A 22681-nucleotide genomic window follows, 5' to 3' on the forward strand; every position below is an offset into this window, starting at 1 on the left:
TCATCTGGGAGTGTGGCAACATTTACATTTACAAACCTTTAACCTAAATGATATTCGGCAGGAAGAAATTTGTATGTGAGGGTTGTTGCTACGGCAACTGTTATTGCTGGCATCTACCTGGTCAGCTTGATGTTAAGGCAAACATCTGTGGAGAGAGAAACAGAGTTAACTTTGCAGATTTGTAACCTCTGCCCAGATACTGCCTATCTGCTGAATATTCAGAGCACATTCTGTTTATAAATACTCCGAATGTTTTACTGGAGCTATTTTATTAAGCTTCTGATCTTTATTGTGTTTACTGGAGAGTGAGGAAGCTGTGGATGTATTTGTTCAACATTTCCTATGAGTAGCTCATCCAAGCAGACCCACACACAGCCCTATTTATAAGTATATATACAGTGTGTGTGTGTATATGTATTCAGTAAATTGCAACAGGTGCCACTAAACAAAAAACTTTTTTCAAAATAATGTTGATTTAATTGTTGCACTGGGGTACAAAACCTGTTGACAAATGCAGCTTTTAGACAAGTGTCTTGTAATTTATGCGTATCTAATGTCATGTAAATTGTCCAGTATGGAGTTAATTTCAGTTTGTACTCATCTTGCTCTTTTCCGCTGTGTACTGTACGCCAATGACTGCACATCTGAGATTGATTATAATGCTGAATTAGGTCCAAATCCAGAGAGGCTGCAGTGTGCCCAGCTGTTCCTGTCAAAGTTTCATACTGATGAAGGAAAGCTTGGAGATCTACTCTTGAAGTAATGTGATACTGTTTGGCTGTCAGAGCCACTTGGAAATGCAGTATATGGAAGTGCTACTGAACCAAACAGAGCAATTGACAACCCACTTTCTCAATAATTTTGTGATTGAACTGCAAGCGGGGCAATGATCCACAGACAGAGTGGTCCGAGTCTCAGATTCTGAAGAAAACGTGGGAAAACAAGCTGTTACCACTTTGGCCAAGATGGATTTTTTTCGAAGGTCGGAAGATAAAGATTATTTGACAAATATTAAAGTTTTAATATGCATTGCAATGGCATTTATGGTCATAACTGGAGATCAAGGTGTAGATGCATTTCCTACTTGGAGACCTCAGTTAGTGAGTATAAACCTTATTGATATTAACTTCTTGGAGACTGGAATTCATTAAAACCTGCTTCTTATGTTTTCGATAGTATTTCATCTCAAATTAAATTTTAACAATGTGCAATGGATCAAGGATGGCTAGATCAGCGAACTGCATTCTCTAATTTAATAATCTAATTTAGCAATTTTGGGTTTTTTTTGCTATAGCCACAATTAGTTAGCATAGATATTGTTACAGTCTCTTTTTTCAACATTTGAAAAAGTATGACACTAATCAGACTTGAGCAACTTGGATAATTTAACTTCCTTTGCTGCTAACTTTCTGTTGACAGTAATCTTTTTTCCCTGGCTCCTTTGCCTAATGAACAGACCTGTGGATTATCTTGTTGGACGTACGTAAGGAATGGGAGCAGAGTAGGCCATTCGGCCCCTCAAACCAGCTCCACCATTCAGGACGAGCTTGGAGGAAGCTCTACATCGCTTCTGCTTTCTGCACTATCTTCATATCCCTCGAGTCAATTAGAACCCAAAATCTAACTCTCTCTCTGTCTTGAATATACTCATTCTTCACCATCTCAGTGAAGATATTTCTCTTCATCTCAGTTCTAAATGGACAACCATTTAACCTGAGACTATGACCCCTCGTTCTAAACACTCAGCATCTACATTGTCAAGCCCTCCAGGAATTTTACAAGTTTCAATGTGATCACCTCTCATTCTTTTTAATTCCACAAATGAAATAAATCCACTTTGCTCAGTTCCTCCTTATAGGACAACCCTCGATTCCAGTAATCAGTTGAAGGAAATTGTCTCTCTCTGTAGCTCCTGTCAATACTATTTGTGCAAAGTTTTCCATCCTTGACCTAGGGAGACTTTGATTCCCCCCTCCGTTCCTTTGAGGATGTGCCAAAAATTCATCACCGCTTGTTTGCACTCCGAGGGCAGGATTTTCCAAGGCATGTTTGGCGTGGCAGAGGTGGTCACCATTGGCAAGATCCTGCCGCTGTCAATGGGGTTTCCATTCTATGCAAACCCCCTGCCAGCTGCTGGGAGACCCGCAGAGGGGGGAGCAGGAGCCGAAGATCCCAGTGGTGAGCACAGGTGGAAAATTCCAACCCTAATGTCATCACTGGATCTGATCATATCTCTAGAAAATAACTGGTGTAACCTGTAACGTAAAGCGCAGTTGTGGTAGTGTGACATGTGTCACTTAACTGTAATTATCACTCATTTGTTTCATGCTATTTTTAAGGAATATTTATTAGTTATTAGAAGTGTTTGTTCTAACCAATTGAATTTGATTTTGTTCAAATTTTCCTTCACCAAATGTGATGGTCTGACAGCTCCACTGATGTAATAAAGCTGCGGCCATCATTTTAACTCACTCTGCACATTATTTCTGTTCTTGGCAGGTGTGATAGTCTCGGTTCAGTGGATAGCACCTTCCAAACGCATGAGCACCCGTCTAGAACAGCAGGAGCAGCAGATACCTGGGAACCCCACCACCTAGAGCTTTCCCTCCATGTCACTCAACACTCTGACTTGGAAATATATCTCCACTCCTTCACTCTTGCTGGGGAAAAATATTTGATCGTTCTCCCTAACAGCACTGTGGGTGTACCTACACCTCAGGAACTGCAGCGGTTCAAGAAGGCAACTCACCACCACTTTCTGAAAGGCAACTACGGGTAGCCTAACCAGTGATGCCAACATCCTGTAATTTAAAAAATAAATAAAACACTTGCCTCTGAATTCAGAAGGTTTTGGATTCAAGCCCCAGAGCACATAATCCAATCCAGTACTGAGGGAGTGCTGCACTGTTGGAAGTGTTGCCTTTCAGTCTTTCAGATCACATGTGAAACTCCGGCCCCACCTGCCCTCTCAGGGTGAAGGTAAAAGATCCCATGGGAGTAATCAGAGATGAATCAACCATCACTATAACTCATGATCTGGTCATAAGACCCACATCTGGTCTGTGGGAGTTTGCTGTGAGCAAATTGACTGCTGCATTTCCCTATATTACAACAGTGACCACACTTCTAAAAGCACATCATTGGCTATAAAGCTGAGATTTCAAAAGATGCAAACACAAAACCTTCACCTAACAGAGCTCCTAATGGCTTTGTGGAAGTAAAAGTGAATAAGCCCAAACCATCCCAGTACATCTGTGTGATGTGATAATTGTCTCAATAACTTCACCGTCCACATTGGCTTCCTAATATTCCAGCTGAAAAAGCAACGCAGTAACACCAAATTGGCTGATAGAATGTAGAAAGAAGGTTTCAACATTCTGCACATCCTGAGAGTTCAAATGCTGCTTATTAAACACTCGGGGTCATTTCCCCCTTCCAAATAATGGCAACTGTTTATCCAATGGGGCAATTGTCTAAACGCCAAAAAATTCATATTGTTCTAATTATTGTGAACGAACCAAGCTGAGAAATGGTTTTACCTTTTGTTTCTTAAAACCCAATTCTTGCTGCGGGATGTGTGAAAGTGAAGAGGTCGATGTGGGGGAGAAAAAGCTGACTGATATGAATTATCTCCATGAATTCAAGAACTTTGGTATTTCATTTCTCGGTTCGCAGGTTTTCTAGTTAATGATACATGGTTTGGGGCAGCGCGGTGGCACAGTGGTTAGCACTGCAGCCTCACAGCTCCGAGGACCCAGGTTCAATCCTGGCTCTGGGTCACTGTCCGTGTGGAGTTTGCACATTCTCCCCGTGTCTGTGTGGGTCTCACCCCCACAACCCAAAGATGTGCAGGGTAGGTGGATTGGCCGCGCTAAATTGCCCCTTAATTGGAAAAAATGAATTGGGTACTCTAAATTTAAAAAACAAAAATGATACATGGTCAAAGCACTCAGAAGTTGGTGACAAACCGCACTTCAGGGCAACATGGGGACCTGTTATGCCCCAATAATCTCCACATCAGTGCTGAGGCAAAGCAGGTCACTCCTTGGCCTGAGTCAGTGCACTTGCACCTAATGTTTAATGTTCAATGGGATATTCTGCTTTTATCTAATTTGCACTAGTTGTGGTTCAAGGGGCAGTGTATATCCTGCCAAAGTTTAAAGTGTTATCAGATCCTTGGTTTCTCCCCCCCCCCCCCCCCCCAACCCGTCTACTGATACTGAGATTTTCTTATTTTTTTAAAAATAAATTTAGAGTACCCAATTATTTTTTCCAATTAAGGGGCAATTTAGCGTGGCCAATCCACCTACCCTGCACATCTTTTGGGTTGTGGGGGTGAAACCCACGCAGACACGGGGAGAATGTGCAAACTCCACACGGACAGTGACCCAGGGCCGGGATTCGAACCCGGGTCCTCAGCGCCGTAGGCAGCAATGCTAACCACTGTGCCACCGTGCTGCCCATGATACTGAGATTTTTGATAGTAACCAAATTGCATTGGGTAATATATATTTCTCACTGATCACCCCATACTGATGATGACTTTATAGGAATTCTGCTCAAATTCTGTAAGCAGCTAATGGCTTTATCTTTTAGGAACATGTTGCACCTTCCAGCTTGCTGGTGTTTGATGTCCGCTCCACAATGCAGCATCTGGTGAGGGAAAAAAGGTACACATTAACTCCACACGAGCTGAAATGGGATCACTTCAACCTAACTTACAAGTAAGTATGAAGAGACGCTGAACAGAAACGCTGGGCTTTTTTTTCCTGCGATGTTCCGAATCCAGAGTCAGCCATGAAATGAATATTTGATTGTTTCGTAATACTTATTGTCTGCAGGGTGAGTGTATTTTATATGGATGTGCCTGAAACTGGAGAAATTATGTTTTGTATTGCTCTATGGTGATATTGTGTGACCTTGCACGCTCTTGGGTTACTTCTCGATGCTTATTTATAATTCAGAAGTGATATCAATCCCCGGCCCAGTATTTGTAGCTTATATTCATCTATATTCATTTATTTCATGAATATTTTCAGCAATTCAACAGACTATTTTCCATTTCCCATCATTCTCTGGTAGTAATCTAAAACAGTCTTTAATCCCCTAATTTTTATTTCCCCCAAATCTACCTATTGCCCAATTTACTAGTAGATCTCTGTTGGTGTTCTGTAGTTACTGGTAGATCTCTGTTGGTGTTCTGTGGTTACTGGTAGATCTCTGTTGGTGTTCTGTAGTTACTGGTAGATTTCTGTTGGTGTTCTGTAGTTACTGGTAGATCTCTGTTGGTGTTCTGTGGTTACTGGTAGATCTCTGTTGGTGTTCTGTAGTTACTGGTAGATCTCTGTTGGTGTTCTGTAGTTACTGGTAGATTTCTGTTGGTGTTCTGTAGTTACTGGTAGATCTCTGTTGGTGTTCTGTGGTTACTGGTAGATCTCTGTTGGTGTTCTGTAGTTACTGGTAGATCTCTGTTGGTGTTCTGTAGTTACTGGTAGATCTCTGTTGGTGTTCTGTAGTTACTGGTAGATCTCTGTTGGTATTCTGTAGTTACTGGTAGATCTCTGTTGGTGTTCTGTGGTTACTGGTAGATCTCTGTTGGTGTTCTGTAGTTACTGGTAGATCTCTGTTGGTGTTCTGTAGTTACTGGTAGATCTCTGTTGGTGTTCTGTAGTTACTGGTAGATCTCTGTTGGTGTTCTGTGGTTACTGGTAGATCTCTGTTGGTGTTCTGTAGTTACTGGTAGATCTCTGTTGGTGTTCTGTAGTTACTGGTAGATCTCTGTTGGTGTTCTGTAGTTACTGGTAGATCTCTGTTGGTGTTCTGTAGTTACTGGTAGATCTCTGTTGGTGTTCTGTAGTTACTGGTAGATCTCTGTTGGTGTTCTGTGGTTACTGGTAGATCTCTGTTGGTGTTCTGTAGTTACTGGTAGATCTCTGTTGGTGTTCTGTAGTTACTGGTAGATCTCTGTTGGTGTTCTGTAGGTACTGGTAGATCTCTGTTGGTGTTCTGTGGTTACTGGTAGATCTCTGTTGGTGTTCTGTAGTTACTGGTAGATCTCTGTTGGTGTTCTGTAGTTACTGGTAGATCTCTGTTGGTGTTCTGTAGTTACTGGTAGATCTCTGTTGGTGTTCTGTGGTTACTGGTAGATCTCTGTTGGTGTTCTGTGGTTACTGGTAGATCTCTGTTGGTGTTCTGTAGTTACTGGTAGATCTCTGTTGGTGTTCTGTAGTTACTGGTAGATCTCTGTTGGTGTTCTGTGGTTACTGGTAGATCTCTGTTGGTGTTCTGTAGTTACTGGTAGATCTCTGTTGGTGTTCTGTAGTTACTGGTAGATCTCTGTTGGTGTTCTGTGGTTACTGGTAGATCTCTGTTGGTGTTCTGTAGTTACTGGTAGATCTCTGTTGGTGTTCTGTAGTTACTGGTAGATCTCTGTTGGTGTTCTGTAGTTACTGGTAGATCTCTGTTGGTGTTCTGTGGTTACTGGTAGATCTCTGTTGGTGTTCTGTGGTTACTGGTAGATCTCTGTTGGTGTTCTGTAGTTACTGGTAGATCTCTGTTGGTGTTCTGTAGTTACTGGTTAGGAATTGACCAAAGGGGCAGCCAGTCACTTGCTTCCCTCAGTCGCTGGAAAAACATCAGGCCGAACTTTCCTCTGGGCTCGGGGAGACCTGGCCTGAGTCACACCTCGCAAGCTGGCCACCGGTCCATGGGTCACTTCACATTTTGCCATTTTGTCTTTTCACACCAGATTTGGGTTTGCGCATTGGGCCGGTTAAAATGCCGATCTCAGATCTCCAATACAGCAACACAGCTGCCAACAGTTTTTAAATACTCTCTGAACCTAATCCCCCCCCCCCCCCCCCAACCCCCACCCCCCACCGCGTGATCTCTCTGTCCCATGTAGCTTCCATGTCCCATCACATCTCCCAGGCTTCCTGGAGAGGGAGGACTGAAGAGTTGCTATATTCCTAAACAACCTAACTTCCGTTGTTAAAGGCATTTCAAAGTCACGCTGGCTGTCCCTGTCAATTATGTTTACACTATCTAAATTCATTAACAACATACAGAAGTCTCAGTAGGAGTTGCCTGGGGTGATGTTTATGGAAACAGAATACTTCCCACTGTCTAACTCTCGTTAAGTGTTTGAGTTGACTGAATCTACTTTCAGATGACTATAGTATCTGACCATCGCTTAGTAGCTGATGGTAAATTCTTTGGTCCATGAAAATCCACAAAAACCACAACCAATGAACTAATATTATTTCATCTGATCCTTATTAATAGGGTCAGAAGGGCAGCACGGCGGCGCAGTGGTTAGCACTGCTGCCTCACACGCCGAGGTCCCAGGTTCGATCCCGGCTCTCGGTCACTGTCCGTGTGGGGTTTGTACATTCTCCCCGTGTTTGTGTGGGTTTTGCCCCCACAAATGCTCGCATGCAAAGCATTGGTATCTTTTAAATTTAGAGTATCCAATTATTTTTTCCGATTTAGGGGCAATTTAGCGTGGCCAATCCACCTACCCTGCACATCTTTGGGTTGTGGGGGTGAAACCCACGTAGACACGGGGAGAATGTGCAAACTCCACACGGACATTCGACCCAGGGCTGGGGTCCTCAGCGCCGTAGGCAGCAATGCTAACCACTGTGCCACCGTGCTGCCCCATTGTCTGACATCTTTGACTTTGTCTATATATATATATGTCTCTGGAACCCACCTCTTCATTCACCTGAGGAAGGAGCCGTGCTCTGAAAGCTCGTGATTCAAAACAAACCTGTTGGACTTTAACCTGGTGTTGTAAGACTTCTTACTGTGCCCACCCCAGTCCAACGCCGGCATCTCCACATCATAAATTTTTTATGATAGTTGTGATTATTTTTTCTTTTTTAAAATAAATTTAGAGTACCCAATTCATTTTTTCCAATTAAGGGGCAATTTAGCGTGGCCAATCCACCTACCTTGGTCGTGATTATTTTTAGGCTTTATTTTCCTGCCAACGGAACCTAATGAGGTAGTCCATCACTGCTATTGGGCCACAATTGCACCAAATACATTGTACATGGATCATTCCTTTTTCAAAAAACATTCAGAGTACCCAATTAATTTTTTTTTCCTAATTAAGGGGCAATTTAGCATGGCCAATCCACCTACCCTGCACATCTTTGGGTTGTGGGGGCAAAACCCACGACATGGGGAGTATGTGCAAACTCCACACGGATTGTGCCCAGAGCCGGGATCGAACCTGGGACCTCAGCAACGTGAGGCAGCTGTGCTAACCACTGTGCCAACGTGCTGCCCCATGGATCATTCCTAACACAAAACTATAAACCTCCACCCAGTAATACATATTAATTGAAGATCATCTGGTTCACATACCATTGGCATGTTATGCCTGAAATTGCTTTCTTTAGGCTCCTGGTTATAGAATACGCCTTTAACCTTGGGGTCTGCATCTGAAGCCAACCCAGAATGATGGTTCTCTGATACTTGTTGGCTGTATTGATGCTTTTTGAATGGAACTTCCTACAAGTATCTGCCTCCCATTTTACAGAGAATCCTTTATGATTTCTCTCCAAATCACAGGGTTGCCTTTAGTTGTTGCTGGTGTTAGCATTCAGCGATTGGATTGGATTGGATTGGATTTGTTTATTGTCACGTGTACCGAGGTACAGTGAAAAGTATTTTTCTGCAAGCAGCTCAACAGATCATTCAGGACATGGGAAGAAAAGGGAAGAAAAGAAAATACAAAATAGGGCAACACAAGATACACAATGTAACTACACAAGCACCGGCATCGGGTGAAGCATACAGAGGTGTAGTGTTAATGAGGTCAGTCCATAAGAGGGTCATTTAGGAGTAACAGCGGGGAAGAAGCTGTTTTTGAGTCTGTTTGCATGTTCTGAGACTTTTGTATCTCCTGCCCAATGGAAGAAGTTGGAAGAGTGAGCAAGCCGGGTGGGAGGGGTCTCTGATTATGCTGCCCGCTTTCCCCAGGCAGCGGGAGGTGCAGATGGGGTCAATGGATGGGTGGCAGGTTTGTGTGATGGACTGGGCTGTGTTCACGATTCTCTGAAGTTTCTTGTGGTCATGGGCCGAGCAGTTGCCATACCAGGCTGTGATGCAGCCCGATAGGATGCTTTCCATGGTGCATCTGTAAAAGTTGATAAGGGTTAATGTGGACATGCTGAATTTCCTTAGTTTCCTGAGGAAGTATAGGCGCTGTTGTGCTTTCTTGGTGGTAGCATCGACGTGGGTGAACCAGGACAGATTTTTGGAGATGTGCACCCCTAGGAATTTGAAACTGCTAACCATCTCCAAATTCTCCCTACCTGAGCCTATTTGAGTGAGCAGGTGGTGTTCCGGCCATGTTACCATGAGTGGAGGTCCACCAGCTCAGCAATAGAGAAAGAAAAATAACCTGACTCACAAAGCCATTCCGTTCCATTGCTATTTGTCAGGGTGCGGAGGAGGTATGAAGGAGATGCTGCGGGAGAGGGATTTGAAAGGGATGATATGGAGAAAGATGGATGGATGGGTGGGGGAGAGAGGGGGGGGTTTGAAGGGGAAGATGTGGGGGAGGAGTCTTGGAAGGAGAGGGAGGGGTTGAAGGGGAAGGTGCAGAGGTAGGGAGGAGAGAAGAGTTTGAGCAGGAAGATGAAGGGTTAAGTCATGACTTCATCAAAGGACAATATTAAAGTGGAGCACAAAAAGCTGGCTGCACAGTTACTAGTGGGAGATTAATGGGGTAATCTGCTTCAGTAATTTCAGACTGACCATTTTGCCCAATCTAATGTTGAAATTTATTTATTTAATCCAAGGATAAAGTACTAAAACAAAACTGATTTTATTATGATGCACTTTAAAGATTGAGGTTTAAGCTAGGATAGTATCTAAGTGACTAAAGTTACAGTCTGGTTAGGAATTGAACTATTTGTTCAGGCACCTAACGATCCGAGAGTGGAGAGAATCGGAGGCAGAGCCATCAGTGGGGAGCTGATTAAAACTGGGGACTCACAAGAGGCCAGAGTAAAAGGAAAGTCGAAATCTGGCAGAATTACCCGACAGTTTGGCTGCAATGGACTCAAAAAGGAAGAAATCAGCCACGTCTGATTACCATCTGGTAATTGTTGCTGAGTAGTGTGGATTTGGGATTAAACAGAATTGGGTTTAGCTGTGGTCGCCTTTTGATGGCATCGCGTGCCAACACATTCATATGGAGAATCCCAACTTGGGCGAGGTGCTGAATGCCGGCCAAACCACATGAAACCACGCTCCAGTGTGAATCAATGCCTTCGGGAAAGGAGTACAGAAAGTTAGAGGAAATTAGCGTTTAGACCAGTTTGAATTTCAAGGAGATTCAAATGCTGTCCAGACAGTGAACTGCAATTCAGAGTGTGAACACAGTTTAGCCACTAATTATTTAGTTTGCTGGTCTATCTGCAGGGTTGCTTCTGACCTACCTTTCATGCAAAATTGATTATTTTAGAAAAGCTTCATTTCATGTCACATGCAAGCCGGAAAACGAGTTAGCGTTCAATCTTGTGTAGCAAACTACTTTGCATTCCTTTTTGCAAAGGTTTGCTCCACATTTCTCCTGATGTCTGTGGTTTACCAAAACCAGGTTACTCTGATTTTCACATGAGATTATTGGTTTGGGCAAACTCACCCTCAGCAATGTCTTAAATGCAGTCTGACAATCTAATAAAAGACAGTAATGTTCCCACTTAAATATCTGAGCTAATATGTTTACAAGAAGCATAAAAAACGCGCAGATATTATCCAGGACAAAGGTGCCATTGCCGATTTTTGTTCTCTTTTCGCACTCCGACATTCCGTGAACTAGGTCACAAGGATTTTTAGAATCAATTTTTTCCAGTAATGTTTAGATTCCCCTAGTGGCTTCTTGTCACACTGTTCAATTCTTAATCTTAGCCAGTAAACCCGGTTTGTGTGTGCGTGTCTTGTTGGATTGCTTCAATACTTCTTGTCTTCCTGTATCTTTCGGAATTTAAGTACCGACGTTAACAATTTAAATTTTATTTCGTATTAATTTTTTAAAAATTCATTTTATGGGAAGTGAGGATCGCAGGCTGGGCCAGCATTTATTGCCTGTCCCTAACTGCATTTAAGAGGCAACCAGACCGTAGGTCTGGAGTCACATGTAGGCCAGACCAGGTAAGGATGGCAGATTTCCTTCCCTAAGGAGAAGGTGGCACCGTGGGCGGCACAGTAGCACAGTGGTTAGCACTGCTGCATCACAGCTCCAGGGTCCCGGGTCCAATTCCAGCTTCGGATCACTGTAAGTGTGGAGTTTGCACGTCCTCCCCGTGTGTGCGTGGGGTTCCTCCGGCTGCTCCGGTTTCCTCGCACAGGCCAAAGATGTGCAGGTTAGGTGGATTGGACGTGATAAACTGTCCTTAGTGACCAAAAGGTTAGGTGGGATTACTGAGTGACGGGGATAGGATGGAGTTGTGAGCTTAAGAAGGGTGCTCTTTTCAAGAGCCAGTGCAGACTCGATGGGCTGAATGACCTCCTTCTGCACTATATATTCTATGATTCTAAAAGATATAAGTGAACCAGAGGGGTTTTTATGACCATCAAGATTTTTTGGAGTATTGCGTACAGTTCTGGTCGCCTCATTATAGGAAGGACGTGGAAGCTTTGGAACGGGTGCAGAGGAGATTTACCAGGATGTTGCCTGGTATGGAGGGAAAATCTTATGAGGAAAGGCTGATGGACTTGAGGTTGTTTTCGTTAGAGAGAAGAAGGTTAAGAGGTGACTTAATAGAGGCATACAAAATGATCAGAGGGTTAGATAGGGTGGACAGTGAGAGCCTTCTCCCGCGGATGGAGGTGGCTAGCACGAGGGGACATAGCCTTAAATTGAGGGGTAATAGATATAGGACAGGGGTCAGAGGTGGGTTTTTTACGCAAAGAGTGGTGAGGCCGTGGAATGCCCTACCTGCAACAGCAGTGAACTCGCCAACATTGAGGGCATTTAAAAATTTATTGGATAAGCATATGGATGATAAGGGCATAGTGTAGGTTAGATGGCCTTTAGTTTTTTTCCATGTCGGTGCAACATCGAGGGCCGAAGGGCCTGTACTGCGCTGTATCGTTCTATGTTCTATGTTCTAAGATCATCATTAGATTATTTATTCCAGATTTTTATTGAATTCAAATTTCATCATCTTCCATGGCAGGATTTGAACTCGGGTCCCAAGATCTTGTACTGGGTTTCTGGATTATTAATCCAGTGACAATACCGCTATATCCCTGCCTCCCCCGCGCCACTGCCTCCAATTCCCCACTGCCTCCCATTCCCCACTGCCTGCCATTCCCCACTGCCTCCCCCGCGCCACTGCCTCCCATTCCCCACTGCCTCCCATTCCCCACTGCCTCCCATTCCCCACTGCCTCCCATTCCCCACTGCCTCCCATTCCCCACTGCCTCCCATTCCCCACTGCCTCCCATTCCCCACTGCCTCCCATTCCCCACTGCCTCCCATTCGCCACTGCCTCCCATTCGCCACTGCCTGCCATTCGCCACTGCCTCCCATTCGCCACTGCCTCCCATTCGCCACTGCCTCCCATTCGCCACTGCCTCCCATTCGCCACTGCCTGCCATTCGCCACTGCCTCCCATTCCCCACTGCCTCCCATTCGCCACTGCCTCCCATTCGCCACTGCCTGCCATTCCCCACTGCCTCCCATTGGCCACTGCCTCCCATTGGCCACTGCCTCCCATTGGCCACTGCCTCCCATTGGCCACTGCCTCCCATTGGCCACTGCCTCTCATTCCCCACTGCCTGCCATTCCCCACTGCCTCCCCCGCGCCACTGCCTCCCATTCCCCACTGCCTCCCATTCCCCACTGCCTCCCATTCGCCACTGCCTCCCATTCCCCACTGCCTCCCATTGGCCACTGCCTCCCATTGGCCACTGCCTCCCATTGGCCACTGCCTCCCATTGGCCACTGCCTCCCATTGGCCACTGCCTCCCATTCGCCACTGCCTCCCATTCCCCACTGCCTCTCATTCCCCACTGCCTCCCATTCGCCACTGCCTCCCATTCCCCACTGCCTCCCATTCCCCACTGCCTCCCATTCCCCACTGCCTCCCATTCGCCACTGCCTCCCATTCCCCACTGCCTCCCATTCCCCACTGCCTCCCATTCCCCACTGCCTCCCATTGGCCACTGCCTCCCATTCGCCACTGCCTCCCATTCCCCACTGCCTCCCATTCGCCACTGCCTCCCATTCGCCACTGCCTCCCATTCCCCACTGCCTCCCATTCCCCACTGCCTCCCATTCCCCACTGCCTCCCATTCCCCACTGCCTCCCATTCGCCACTGCCTCCCATTCGCCACTGCCTCCCATTCCCCACTGCCTCCCATTCCCCACTGCCTCCCATTCCCCACTGCCTCCCATTCGCCACTGCCTCCCATTCGCCACTGCCTCCCATTGGCCACTGCCTCCCATTGGCCACTGCCTCCCATTCACCACTGCCTCCCATTGGCCACTGCCTCCCATTGGCCACTGCCTCCCATTCGCCACTGCCTCCCATTGGCCACTGCCTCCCATTGGCCACTGCCTCCCATTGGCCACTGCCTCCCATTGGCCACTGCCTCCCATTGGCCACTGCCTCCCATTGGCCACTGCCTCCCCTTGGCCACTGCCTCCCCTGTGCCACTGCCTCCCATTGGCCACTGCCTCCCATTGGCCACTACCTCCCATTCGCCACTGCCTCCAATTCGCCACTGCCTCCCCTGTGCCACTGCCTCCCCTGTGCCACTGCCTCCCATTGGCCACTACCTCCCATTGGCCACTGCCTCCCATTCGCCACTGCCTCCCCTGTGCCACTGCCTCCCATTGGCCACTGCCTCCCCCGCGCCACTGCCTCCCATTCGCCACTGCCTCCCCCGCACCACTGCCTCCCATTCTCCACTGCCTCCCCTGTGCCACTGCCTCCCATTAGCCACTGCCTCCCCCGTGCCACTGCCTCCCCCGCGCCACTGCCTCCCATTCGCCACTGCCTCCCATTCGCCACTGCCTTCCATTCCCCACTGCCTCCCATTGGCCACTGCCTCCCATTGACCACTGCCTCCCATTCGCCACTGCCTCCCCTGTGCCACTGCCTCCCATTGGCCACTACCTCCCATTGGCCACTGCCTCCCATTCGCCACTGCCTCCGCTGCGCCACTGCCTCCCATTGGCCACTGCCTCCCCCGCGCCACTGCCTCCCATTGGCCACTGCCTCCGCTGCGCCACTGCCTCCCATTCGCCACTGCCTCCCATTGGCCACTGCCTGCCATTCCCCACTGCGTCCCATTGGCCACTGCCTCCCATTCCCCACTGCCTCCCATTCCCCACTGCGTCCCATTGGCCACTGCCTCCGCTGCGCCACTGCCTCCCATTGGCCACTGCCTCCCATTGGCCACTGCCTCCCATTGGCCACTGCCTCCCATTCGCCACTGCCTCCCCGCGCCACTGCCTCCCATTGGCCACTGCCTCCCATTCGCCGCTGCCTCCGCTGCGCCACTGCCTCCCATTGGCCACTGCCTCCCATTGGCCACTGCCTCCCATTGGCCACTGCCTCCCATTGGCCACTGCCTCCCCCGTGCCACTGCCTCCCATTCGCCACTGCCTACCATTCGCCACTGCCTCCCCTGTGCCACTGCCTCCCATTGGCCACTGCCTCCCATTCGCCACTGCCTCCCATTGCCCACTGCCTACCATTGGCCACTGCCTCCCTGCGCCACTGCCTCCCATTCGCCACTGCCTCCCATTGGCCACTGCCTCCCCCGCGCCACTGCTTCCCATTCGCCACTGCCTCCCCTGCGCCACTGCCTCCCCTGTGCCACTGCCTCCCATTCCCCACTGCCTCCCATTCCCCACTGCCTCCCATTCGCCACTGCCTCCCATTCCCCACTGCGTCCCATTGGCCACTGCCTTCCATTCCCCACTGCCTCCCATTCGCCACTGCCTCCCATTGGCCACTGCCTTCCATTCCCCACTGCCTCCCATTGGCCACTGCCTCCCATTGGCCACTGCCTCCCCCGCGCCACTGCCTCCCATTGGCCACTGCCTCCCATTGGCCACTGCCTCCCATTGGCCACTGCCTCCCCCGCGCCACTGCCTCCCATTGGCCACTGCCTCCCCTGTGCCACTGCCTCCCATTCCCCGCTGCCTCCCCTGCGCCACTGCCTCCCATTGGCCACTGCCTTCCATTCCCCACTGCCTCCCATTCGCCACTGCCTCCCATTGGCCACTGCCTCCCATTGGCCACTGCCTCCCATTCGCCACTGCCTCCCATTGGCCACTGCCTCCCATTTGCCACTGCCTCCCATTGACCACTGCCTCCCATTCGCCACTGCCTCCCATTGGCCACTGCCTCCCATTGGCCACTGCCTCCCATTGGCCACTGCCTCCCCTGTGCCACTGCCTCTCATTGGCCACTGCCTCCCCTGTGCCACTGCCTCTCATTGGCCACTGCCTCCCCTGTGCCACTGCCTCTCATTGGCCACTGCCTCCCCTGCGCCACTGCCTCCCCCTGGTAGATGTTAATGGGACCAAAGCCATTTCCTTTTGTCCTTCGCATAATCCCTGTTCCCTGGACATCAATATTATCTCTGACAACTGTCTGAAGCTGAACCAGACTGTTCACCACCTCAGAGTTGTAACTGACCCAGAGGTGGCCTTCTGGTCACTTACTCAGTCCATTGCTAAAACTGTGACATCGCTCGACTTCAGTCACTATCTCGGCCATCTGCTGTTGAAGCCTCATCCATGCCTTTGTCATCTCCAGACTAGACTGTTCCAACGCAGCCCAGGCCATCCTCCCCCACTTTGACTTGAACTCACCCAAATCTCCCTTCACCTATCGTCCCCTGCGCTCGCTGAACAATATTGGTTCCCAGTCAAACAAGATCTTGGTTTTAAAATTCTTATCCTCGTTTTAAAATCCCTCCATGGCTTTGCCCCTCCCTTTCTCTGTGACCTCCTGCAGTGCCCTCTAAATCTCAGCTCTCTGTCCCGTTCTGCCCTGCCCTCTTGGGCATTGCTAAAGTTGGCAATGATAAAAGTCTATCCCTCCACCATTAACAACCTTCGGCTCCCTAAACTGAGGAATTCCCTCCTTAACCTTTCTGCCCCTCGAACACTCTTCCTTGGAGACACTCCTGGAAACCTGTCTCTGATCAAACTGTGTTCATTTGTTCCAACATCTCCCTTTTGTGGCCTGGTGTCAAATTTTGTTTAATAATGCATCTTGTTCTATTGTGCTAAAAATGCTAGATGAATACATGTTTTATTTTGTTGTAAACTCCTCTCCATTGAGGCCACATTCATCTCTGAGCAAGGGAAAGCAGATTGTGGCTTTCTTGCTGACTGTCAATGGCATCTGGGAGCTGTGATAATATCAATATTTCCCTAAGGCAGATAAAGCTCTGCTTCCACAAAAAACCTCGACATAAGATCAAAAGAAAAAGGAGCAGGAGTGGGCCATTCAGCCCATCAAGCCAGTTCTGCAATCTTCTGCAATTACTACTGGGCAGCTAATCTAGCCATGATTAGGAAGTGGGTAGTGTGGGGGGTCGGTGTGGGAACGGATGGAGGCGGCGTCATGCAAAGACACAAGTTTGGAAAGCACTGATAACACCATCTCTGCCGTTCTCGCCGGCCCGATACTCCACAAGTCCGGTGGTGGTGGCAGCTCTGAGAATCTGGGGACAATGGAGGAGATATAAGAGAGTGGAGGGAGCATCGGTTTGGACCCCGATTTATAATAATCATTGGTTTGTACTGGGTAGACTGGATGGTAGGTTCCGGAGATGCCGAAGGGCAGGAATTAGAAGGATGGGGGATGTTTTTATAGATGGGAGCTTTCCCAACTTGAAAGCCTTGGAGGATAAATTTGAATTGCCAGCAGGGAACGGGTTCAGGTATTTGCAGGTGCGAGACTTCCTGAGAAAACAGGTGCCAGCATTTCCGCTGCTGCCGCCACGGGGGATACAAGATAGAGCAGTCTCCAGTACCTGGGTGGGAGAGGGGAAGGTATCGGATATTTACCAGGAGCTGTGGGATGCGGACTGTGGCCCAGATGAGCAGGTTTTTTGGAGTAGAAGATAGGTGTGCGAGGTGCGCAGGAAGCCCAGCAAATCATGTCCACATGCTCTGGGCATGCCCGAAGCTTAGAGGGTTCTGGCAGGGTTTCACTAAGGCAATGTCCACGATACTCAAAACACGGGTGGTGCTGAGTCCGGAGGTGGCGATCATTGGAGTGTCGGAAAAGCCGGGAGATCAGGGGGCGAAAGAGGCCGACGTCTTGGCCTTTGCCTCCCTGGTAGCCCGGAGACGGATCTTGTTAATGTGGAGGGACTCGAAACCCCCGAGCGTGGAGATCTGGGTTAGTGACATGGCTGGGTTTCTTAGTCTCGAGAAAATAAAGTTTGCCTTAAGAGGGTCAATGGTCGGGTTCACCCGGAGGTGGCAGCCGTTCATCAACTTTCTCGGGGAAAATTTAACTGTCAGCAGAAGGAGTATCCCAAAGTGGGGGCGGGGGTGGATTGTTGTTTCATGGTTGTGGTGTGTGAAGATTGGGATGGGGGGGCGGGGACGGATTGTTTTTCATGGTTGTGGTATGTGAAGATTGGGATGGGGGGGAAATATTTATTGTACCATGTGTTGATGGCATTGTTATTATTGTTATTATAAAAACTTGCAAATACCCTAATAAAAATATTTTTTAAAAAGCCAGTTCTGCCGATTGATAAGATCATGGCTGATCTAATGAGGCCTTGGCACCACTTTCGTGCCTACTCCGTGTACACACAACTGGTCCAGTTGACCGATAACCCATGTGGGTGTCACAGGCAAGGCCATCATTGATTGGCCTTAAGGAGATGGTGATGAACTGCTTTCTTGGACCTCTGCAAACTCAGCATTTTGATCCCGCTGAGGTACTGGCTAGGCTGCTTCAGAGACCAGTTAGAAGTCAACCACAATGCTGTGAATCTGGAGTCACACATTTGCAATACCAGATATAAGACCATAAGACCATAAGACATAGGAGTGGAAGTAAGGCCATTCGGCCCATCGAGTCCACTCCGCCATTCAATCATTGCTGATGGGCATTTCAACTCCACCTACCAGCATTCTCCCCGTAGCCCTTAATTCCTCGCGACATCAAGAATTTATCTATCTCTGCCTTGAAGCCATTTAGCGTCCCGGCCTCCACTGCACTCCGCGGCAATGAATTCCACAGGCCCACCACTCTCTGGCTGAAGAAATGTCTCCGCATTTCTGTTCTGAATTTACCCCCTCTAATTCTAAGGCTGTGCCCACGGGTCCTCGTCTCCTCGCCTAACGGAAACAGTTTCTTTGCGTCCACCCTTTCTAAGCCATGTATTATCTTGTAAGTTTCTATTAGATCTCCCCTTAACCTTCTAAACTCCAATGAATACAATCCCAGGATCCTCAGCCGTTCATCATATGTTAGACCCGCCATTCCAGGAATCATCCGTGTGAACCTCCGCTGGACACGCTCCAGTGCCAGTATGTCCTTCCTGAGATGTGGGGCCCAAAACTGGACACAGTACTCCAAATGGGGCCTAACCAGAGCCTTATAAAGGCTCAGTAGCACATCGCTGCTTTTATATTCCAACCCTCTTGAGATAAATGACAACATTACATTCGCTTTCTTAATCACAGATTCAACCTGCATGTTTACCTTTAGGGAATCCTCGACTAGCACTCCCAGATCCCTTTGTACTTTGGCATTATGAATTTTCTCACCGTTTAGAAAGTAGTCTATGCTTGGATTCTTTTTTCCAAAGTGCAAGACCTCACATTTTCTCACGTTGAATTGCATCAGCCATTTCCTGCACCACTCTCCCAAACTGTCTAGATCCTTCTGCAGCCTCCCCACTTCCTCAGCACTACCTGCCTGACCACCTAACTTTGTATCATCGGCAAACTTTGCTAGAATGCCCCCAGTCCCTTCATCCAGATCATTAATATATATGGTGAACAGCTGCGGCCCCAACACTGAACCCTGTGGGACACCGCTGGTCACCGGCTGCCATTCCGAAAAAGAACCTTTTATCCCAACTCTCTGCCTTCTGTCAGACAGAGTCTGCCCTGGTAAAGGGCAGATGTTTTTTTTTTACAATCTAGTAGTTTTGTAATCCTTGTTACTGAAGCTAGCTCTTTATTCCAGATTATTTCATTAATTGAAATCAAACGTCCGGCTACCATGAGTGAGATTTAAACTCCTGTCTCTGGATCATTAGTCCAGGCCTCTATATAACGACTGTGATGAAAGTACAAAGCTGTAACCTTAAAAACATGGAAGTGAGCATCTTAATAAATTATCTATCGCCTTGTTCTGCTTTATTATTCCTTTTATCTTAACGCTTGGAGATTCTGAATAAGAGGAGAGCTGTAATGAATATTTTATTCATGAAACCATCATTAATTGAGTCAGATAAAATACTGCCCGTCTGTACCCCACTGTCAAAACAAACTAGAAAGTCTTTATTATCTGTCCACTCTTATTTAAAACAAAACTCTAACTGTGACCCTGTGACAGGATGCATAACAATGTACATTAAAATGACTTTAACTGATTGCAAAGACTTAAATGTTCATAAATCCACCATTTTCTTATTTTACTGATTGTGTTTAGTTAAAGCCAATTAATTCCGTGCAGAAAATTATTTGACTCTAATTCAATTACATTCTTACCAAATTTTCTGTATGAATAATTCAAGGACTTCAATTCAAATAAATTATCTGGCCCAGTTTTCTGCAACTTTTGCGTCAGTTAGCAAGTCCTCATTGTGTCACACCAAATATTGCAGAATAACTGTGGACGGAAGAGAACCATCAAATTGTTAGTCTGGAGAACAATGTGTAGCTGGCATCTTGAGATTTGAATGGGCAACAGTAAGACTGCAATTCATTTAAAATAAACCTTTCAAAATTTAATCTCAAAACTTCCTTCCTGCTCTGCCATGCCTTCTTGGTTAAGTCGGACGAAGAAGGGCGACACGGTGGCTCAGTGGTTAGCACTGCTGCCTCAAGGCCCTGAGGACCCGAGTTTGAATCCCGGCCCTGGGTCACTGTCCGTGTGGAGTTTGCACATTCTCCCCGTGTCTGTGTGGGTCTCACCCCCACAACCCAAAGATGTGCAGGGTAGATGGATTGGCCACACTAAATTGCCCCTTAATTGAAAAAGAATAAATTGAAAAAAAAAGTAGTGCCAACAATTGACATGAAATGCTACTGGGAAAATGTAATTGTCTCTCCTCTACTTATTTTTGACTTTGACAATTTTGCCTACAGTACAAAGGTTTGCTGATTTCAGTGCTCCCCTGGGGCCTGAATCTGCTTGCCATGCTTGTAGGCTTATTTATCACGTGACTGCTGGGCTGTAAGAATTGGTTCCTGATCGTCTTTTCACAGGGGAGAAGAGCTCCAATTTTACCAAGTTAGCTGAGTGATGTTGATGTCCTGGAGGTCTAAAACCAACTCCAAGTAAGATTATGTGTCCAGTATTATCGGGGAGGCAGCTGAAATGGTTAATTGGAAAACTGAAAGCCAATGGGAGAGTGCAGTGAGTTGACCACTGAATATTTGACCTCCAACTACAAGCTGACGAGTTCAAATTGTTACTTCTGAACCTTATTCCAACTCCGAAGGAAGTAATGGAGGTCAGTGTCCAATTCACACAACTTAATCACGGAGCACCGTTGGAAGTGAAGGGTAAAGTTTATCCCATAAATAAAGCTTCAAGCACAGTTTTCCAAACAATATATAGTGGAACCACATGTGGTACATAACTTTTATGTGTATTTTATTTGTAATATCAACCATGAATGAAGTTGCTTCCATTCACAGAATTCTGTCCTTTCCAAAGACCCTTAATGAAAAGGATACAGAAAAGGGCATTGCAGAAGCTTTTCACATGTGGAGCGAAATTTCACCTTTCAATTTCACTGAGGTTCCTGCAAATGCCAGTGCTGATATTAAAATAGGTGAGTTCGAGGTAGCCGATTTATTGGTGTCAAAAAAGATATAAAGATGTTTAAAATAGAAAGTGAGGAGATAATTGATAAACTAGTTTGTCGATTGGTTTAAATCCCAATCTGATCTCCTTCCCAAAGCGTTCCTCTCTGACGAGGCCTCCTGTTTCCTTGCTTTATTTTGTTTTAAATGAAATGCTCATATTTGGTTATTCAGGAGTAACTTGGCCACCTGACCCAAACTGAAACTGGAGAGGGAAAACGAAAAGATCCCAGTCCAATGCCAAATTCCAACCAAATCCCAGCATTTATCCCAAAGTCCAAGATGGATTTCTTCCAGGCCACAACAGGATACGGTTCAGAGAATTTGATGGACACATTTGATCACGCTATCGCTTTGAAATCTTTTCAGTGGGGGGCAAAAGGCAATGAAATATTTTTTAATGTTTTGTTTCTCTTCCTCTTTGCTAGGATTTTATCCCATAAATCACACTGACTGCTTGCAAGTTTCTTCCCATCCATGTTTCGATGGGATAACTGGAGAACTGGCACATGCTTTTTTCCCGTCCCACGGAGAAATCCATTTTGATGATTTTGAACATTGGATATTGGGGAAAACATACTTCAGCTGGCAGAAGGGTATGTTTTGTAAAATTATTGTGCAACCTAAAATGAGAAATTGTGAAATATTGCCCCGATCTCTTATTCTGCTAATTATTTGATTCAATTCCAACTTTCATGTGTGTTAAGAAGTGAAATTATACACCAGTATCTGTTGGTACAGATATCAGAAGTTCTGTTATTTCATTATGTACAAAATACTCAAGGGTAATAACCTCTTACAGACTGAAAGATGGCCCACCTTGTTCAGAAATGAAGATGATATTTGCACTGAACATACTTTTAATTTTACTGTTGAGTTTCCAAAAGTGAACATCATTGAAAAGCCATTGGTCTCTGTGTTTGAGGAGTTGTTTATCTTATTGGATTGACTGAATACCGAATCTCAGATTGAACACCAAACCTCAATCAGCCGCGAACAGCTCACATAAAAGTTTTGCCTAAATTGGAATTTCGGAAATTTGGTGTGGGAGTGCAGCCCCTTTATAGACTTGATGTGGAGATGCCGGCGTTGGACTGGGGTGAGCACAGTAAGAAGCCTTACAACACCAGGTTAAAGTCCAACAGGCTTGTTTCAAACACGAGCTTTCGGAGCACTGCTCATTCTGGAGAGGTACCTCTCCAGTCACCTGAGGAAGGAGCTGCGCTCCGAAAGCTCGTGTTTGAAACAAACCTGTTGGACTTTAACCTGGTGTTGTAAGACTTCTTACTGCCCTTTATAGACTGATAGACCACAGAAACATAGAATTTACAATGCAGAAGGAGGCTATTCGGCCCATCAAGTCTGCACCGGCCATTGGAAAGAGCACCCCACTTAAGCCCTCCACCCTATCCCATAACCCAGTAAACCCACCCAACCTTTTTGGACACTAAGGGGTAATTTATTATGGTCAATCCACCTAACCTGCACATCTTTGGACTGTGGGAGGAAACCGGAGCACCCGGAGGAAACCCACGCAGACACGGGGAGAGAATGCAGACTCCGCACAGACAGTGACCCAAGCAGGAATCGAACCTGGGACCCTGGAGCTGTGAAGCCACA

General features: G+C 47.0%; 1 protein-coding gene across 1 annotated transcript in view; it reads left to right on the forward strand.

Annotated features, from left to right (window-relative positions):
- Positions 1-721: 721 nt before the first annotated feature.
- Positions 722-22681, forward strand: part of mmp23ba (matrix metallopeptidase 23ba) — a 38414-nt gene continuing 16454 nt past the window's right edge. Inside the window, exons 1-4 of the mRNA XM_038773569.1 lie at positions 722-1100; positions 4597-4724; positions 20894-21030; positions 21490-21657. Of these exons, the coding sequence (XP_038629497.1) occupies positions 966-1100; positions 4597-4724; positions 20894-21030; positions 21490-21657 (568 nt within the window). The 5' untranslated portion in view covers positions 722-965. The remainder of the gene's footprint in view (positions 1101-4596; positions 4725-20893; positions 21031-21489; positions 21658-22681) is intronic.

The sequence above is a fragment of the Scyliorhinus canicula genome, chromosome 16 (genome assembly GCF_902713615.1).
Source record: "Scyliorhinus canicula chromosome 16, sScyCan1.1, whole genome shotgun sequence".
Classification (NCBI taxonomy): Eukaryota; Metazoa; Chordata; class Chondrichthyes; order Carcharhiniformes; family Scyliorhinidae; genus Scyliorhinus; species Scyliorhinus canicula.